This window comes from Crocodylus porosus, unplaced genomic scaffold (genome assembly GCF_001723895.1).
Source record: "Crocodylus porosus isolate Cpor-Errol unplaced genomic scaffold, CroPor_comp1, whole genome shotgun sequence".
NCBI classification, from domain to species: domain Eukaryota; kingdom Metazoa; phylum Chordata; order Crocodylia; family Crocodylidae; genus Crocodylus; species Crocodylus porosus.
In genome coordinates this window covers 26,059,084-26,063,936 of record NW_017728951.1, presented here as the reverse complement: position 1 = coordinate 26,063,936, position 4,853 = coordinate 26,059,084, and the positions used below count along the sequence as shown (strand labels likewise).

General features: G+C 69.0%; 1 protein-coding gene across 1 annotated transcript in view; it reads left to right on the top strand.

Annotated features, from left to right (window-relative positions):
* The first annotated feature begins 3,210 nt into the window (after nucleotides 1–3,210).
* LOC109323831 (prominin-1-A-like) overlaps nucleotides 3,211–4,853 on the top strand; it is a 7,664-nt gene continuing 6,021 nt past the window's right edge. The window contains exons 1-3 of the mRNA XM_019555497.1: nucleotides 3,211–3,478; nucleotides 4,315–4,376; nucleotides 4,456–4,661. Of these exons, the coding sequence (XP_019411042.1) occupies nucleotides 3,349–3,478; nucleotides 4,315–4,376; nucleotides 4,456–4,661 (398 nt within the window). The 5' untranslated portion in view covers nucleotides 3,211–3,348. The remainder of the gene's footprint in view (nucleotides 3,479–4,314; nucleotides 4,377–4,455; nucleotides 4,662–4,853) is intronic.

Genomic DNA, 4,853 nt, shown 5'->3' with positions numbered 1-4,853 from the left:
TCCCGGTTTGCTTTTGGATTTTTTTTTTTTTTTTTAAATAATATTATTAAACTGGTAAGTTAAAAAGCAAAAAAGCAAAAAAAAAAGCCCCCCCATCCCTCCCACCCTCTCCCCACTTTTTGTACCGTCTCCTCGGCCTCTCGGGCGTCTCCTTTTCTATACCCGGTTCAGAGAGCTTCAGACCAAGGAGAGACTTTGCAGACTTCCCCCCGGACCCCCCGTCCCCCCGTGGGGCTGGGGTGGCCCCCTCCTCCCCGGGCCCCCGCGGATGTGTGTGCTGTTGTCCCCGTCCCCGTGCCGCCCCTCGGGTTTGTGTACCTCGTGCTTGTACATTTGCGCGCTGTAGCCAGTGTGTGCGACTGTTCTTTCCTGTGTTCTCACTAGAGCAGCTGCCTCCGTCGGTGTTAGGGAAACACGAATACCAATGGCCACCATTTCCTCTCCTTTTTTTCAAGGCGATTTGTTCCTTCCCCGGAGGCCGGGGCAGGGCTGGGCTGGGCTGGGGGTGCTGTGGCACCGGGCACGGTCTGTAACTGGGGGGGGCTCATCCACCCGCTGGGGCGGGGACGACCTGATGGGGGCTGACCTGAGGCTGGATCCTGGAGGGGCTCCTCCGGGTCAGGCAGCAGCCCCGGGGCCCCGTGTGCCACAGCTACTGGGAGGCACCGCCGCATTGCACATGCACCGGCAGCCGTGTCCTGGCCGCCCCCGGGCATGGGCTTGGGGGGGTTACGTGTCCAGGGGCAGCAGCAGCACCCCTCCCATCTCCGGCCCTGGCCACCCCCACATTGCTGCCGGTGGCCGTGGCTGGAGGGCAGGGGCCCAGCTACGTGGCAAGGGTTGTAGTGCTGGAGGGGTCCTGCCTGGATCCCTGTTTCGTTGCTGGTCGCTCGGGGGCATCCCCCGTGCAGCAGGGACCTGCTGTTCGACACCTCTTCTCCTGGCCCGGGCAGCCCCCTGCTCCCACCCCCCAGCCTGGCACTCGCAGGGCCCGGGATCAGGGCCCTGGGCTGGGGCAAGCTCTGTGCCTGCCCTGGCAGCAGGGCGGGGACTGGGTGCAGGAGCCGGGCCGGGGGGTCCCTGTAGCATGGATGAGGCCAGGACACATGGCTCCTGCCCCCGCCCCCCACCCACTATATGCACAGTAGCCCCACCCCCTGCGCACTATACAGATGATAACCCCACCCCCTGGGCACTATACAGCCAGTAGCCCCGCCCCCGGGCACTATACTGATGATAGCCCTGCCCCCTGGGCACTATACAGGCAATAGCTCCACCCCCTGGGTGCTATACAGATGGTGACACACCCCAGCCCCGCCCCCCGGGCACGATCCAGGCGGTGACGCGTCCCCCGGCCCCCTGGGCACTATACTGCCTTTTCCTCCCTCCCCGCATAGTTTGTGCCATTTATGAGTCATGTACGGTACCAATAAAAGCGACTTTTTGGTTCGACGCTGCTCCGGGCTCTGATTTCCATGCGGCACCCGCGGGGAGCCCCCCACCCCCCGCGTGGGCGCGGGGCCCTGGCTCGTGCTGCAGCTCGTTTGCACCCGGGCACTGGCCCAACGGTCCCTGGGCCTGGCGCTGGGGCCGGAGCGGAGCAGCCGTGCCAGGGCCTGGCCCCAGGCCAGCGGCGCCCCGGGCCGAGCGGGGTTGGTAACCCGGGCGCATTCCTCCTGCGCTTCCTTAGCGACGAGGCCCAGAGGCTGGGCCCGGGCCAGCAAACAGCAGGGCCAGGCCTGTCCGTGTCCGAGCCCCGGGGCCGGGAGCGTAGGGGGTTGGGGAGCCCCGCGCACTTGGACGCCCGCTCGACTGCGGAGAAAAACAGTCCTGGGTAAAGCTGCTGAGGAGTGGCTGAGACCGCGGTGACCCCTGGGCAGGCCCAGCCCCGCTTGCTCGGGCGTGCCCGTCGCGCTGCCCAGCCTGCAGGGCAAACAGCCCAGCCCGTCGCTCCCGCCCGGGCACTGGGGCCGTGCCCAGGGACCTTGCCCCGACGCGGCCCCCGGGCGTGCCCGGCTGCAAAGTTCGTTGCCCAGCTTCTCCTCTGGGTGGGTGGGGAGATGCCCCAGCCAGGTCTCTTGCCCCCTCCAGCCGGGGGGTCCTCGGTGCCCCGCAAACAGGTCTGACGGAGGGAGTCGTGGGGCATTGGGCCTGATCCTGCCCTGGCAGCAGGTGGGAAGGCAGGGCGCGGGGGGGGGCCCGGGTGGCGGTTCTGGGAAGCGGCATCCGGCCCCGCTGCTCCCGGGAGACGCGGCATCCTGTCCAGCCTCGCAGGCGGCGCCGCCCCGAGCTGGGGCTGTGCGGACAGATCCGCAGCCAGGGCCTTGGTGGCCGCGTTAGGAGTGGGGCTGGGGGCAGGATCGGGGCCGAGCAGCACTCATGCTTCAGGGCCCAAGGGGCTGCGGGGGTCAGGAAGGCCCCAGCTTGTGCGCCCCGTGGCAGTAGCCGCAGCCTAGGACAGGTAGGAGCACCTGCTCCAGCGCCCGGGGGTGGGGGACCCCTCTCAGCAGGCAAGGGGGGGTCCACGGCTGGCTGCCGCATGCCCCCGTCCTCCCAGGACAGTGGCACAGGAGGGGCATCCTCCGCGCCTGTCCCCACCCCCGGCTATTAAAACCTCCTTCCTGTCGGAGCCGGGGCCCCCAGCCCCTTTACCCGCCGGGCCCCCTCGGTGTCCTAGAGTTGGGCGCCGAGGCCCCGGGGCCCCGGTCCCTGCTCCCCCCGCCCGGGGGCTCCCAGAGCCAGCGAACTGGGGCGCTGGGGCCCCCGCCCACCTGCTCGGCCCCGCGGCTCGCCCTGCCCTCGGGCGCTGGGCTGGGACCCGGGCGTCCGGCCTTCCTGTGCGCTGTCTCCGGAGCCGCCGGGCCGAGCTCCCCGTGCCAGGCAAGTACCCGGGGGGCAAAGGCGAGCCCAGGGCAGGTGAGTGCCCAGCCCCGCTGGACACTGGCAGGGGATGCTGGGGGCACGGGGCCTGGTGGGAAGGTGTTTGTCCCCTCCGGGGTGTAAGGGACGTCCGTGCATCCCCGCGGTGCAGCCGGGGGGGTCCGTCCGGCTGCTCCCGGCCTGGCTGCAGGGTGCTTGGCTCGGGGTTGCATGGCATCAAGCCTGGGCTGTGCCAGGCTGGGCACGCCCTGATAGGGCCTCCAACCTGCACGAAACTTAAACAAACCCTGGCACCGGCTTTGTTCTCCCCCAGCAGGAAGCAGCAACAAGCGCTGGATTTTCTCCCCGTGCTTCCTGCTAGGGCAGGACAGGGCAGGGCAGGGCAGGCACCCTTACTCACCTCGCCCAGCCAGGCATGGTCCGCGACTGACCCCGCCGCTAGCTCAGCACCGCCAGACCGCCGGCAGCATGGCCCTGCACAACCTGTCGCAGCCGACGTACGAGCCGGCCCCAACGCCCCCAGCCTGCACCGCACCCGGGCTGGACAGCATGGCACATGGCTTCCTGGGGCTGGTACAGCCCAACGCCTTCCCGGCTGGTAAGAGATACCCACCCCCCACTGCAGATGCCCTGGGGATGGGCTTGGGGGTCAGCTCCCCCGTGCCTCAGTTTCCCCAGCGCTCCCTTTGGGCTCCCCCAACCTGCGCCCTGCCGTGTGCCCCCAGGAGCCCAGACTCCTGGGTCCTGCCCTGCTGCACCGTGCCCCCATCTTGGCCTCTGGACCTGCCAGGGCTTCACTGCAGGCCCCAGGCCAGGCTGGCGTCTCCTTCCCGGGCTGCGTCCGGATGGGCGACGCCACGGGGACCCGAGGCTTTGCCCACCGGGGCCGTTGTGCCTACGGGAGGGTCCCCCGGGGATGTCCGTGGCCTCCTCTGCTGCCCCTGGGGACCCTCCCATCGTCAGGGCCGGACTTGCTGCGGCCCCAGAACCGCGGCTCCTTTGTCTCGCCTGGAGCTTCCCTGCGCGGCGCTTCCTGCTGCCGGCTTCGCCTTCTGTTTGCTCTGCTTGGCAAACAAGCAGGTGCCGGCCTGGGCTGCGGGGCAGGGGCAGTGGGGTCCTGGCGCTGGCTGCGCTAAGTGCCCCAGGGCAGACAGCCGGGGTCAAGGTCACAGCCTCGGGGTGGGGGTGCCACTGGGGTGCCCCCTGCCCCACAACTGCCCCTTAGCCAGGCCGGGGTCAGAGGTCACGGCTAGGGGTCATTGATCTGTGCAGGGTAGGGAGGGGCTGGAGGGCCCAGGGCTCTGTGTGCAATCCCCCAGCCGGACCCCCATGGCCTGGGGGGGCTGTGCCTGTGCATCACCAGGCTGGAGGCACATGGGGCTTCTGGCTCTGCCCCCATGGCCACTGATGCCCCTTGTCCATTCCTCCTGCCAGAGCTCCTGTCCCGGCTGATCCAGGAGCCGGCCCGCATCACGGAGCCCGCCACATACAAGCAGGTGCGTGGCCCCCACCTCTGTGCTCTGCCCGCCTCGGGGGCACGGCGCCCGGGCCGCGCTGACTCTCTCCCACCGGCAGGTGCTGTCGTACGAGATGGGCTTCCTGGTGTGCGTGGCCATCGGCCTCCTCTTCATCCTCCTCATGCCCCTGGGCGGTCTCTGCTTCTGCTGCTGCCGGTGCTGCGGGCGCTGCGGGGGCCGCAAGTACCAGAAGCAGGACGAGCGCACGGGCTGCCGGCGCCGCGCGCTTTGCGCCGCGCTGCTGCTGCTCTCAGGCCTGCTCCTGTGAGTGCCACTTGGCGTGTGGGGGTGGCATGGGGGTGCACGGGGGCTAGCGGGGGCTTCTGTGTGTCCCCATCTTCAAAAAAGGGAGGAGGGAGGACCCGGGCAACTATAGGCCCATCAGTCTTACCTCGATCCTGGGGAAACTCTTTGAGAAGATCATCATGGAGCACATCTGTCATGGGCCGGCCTCAG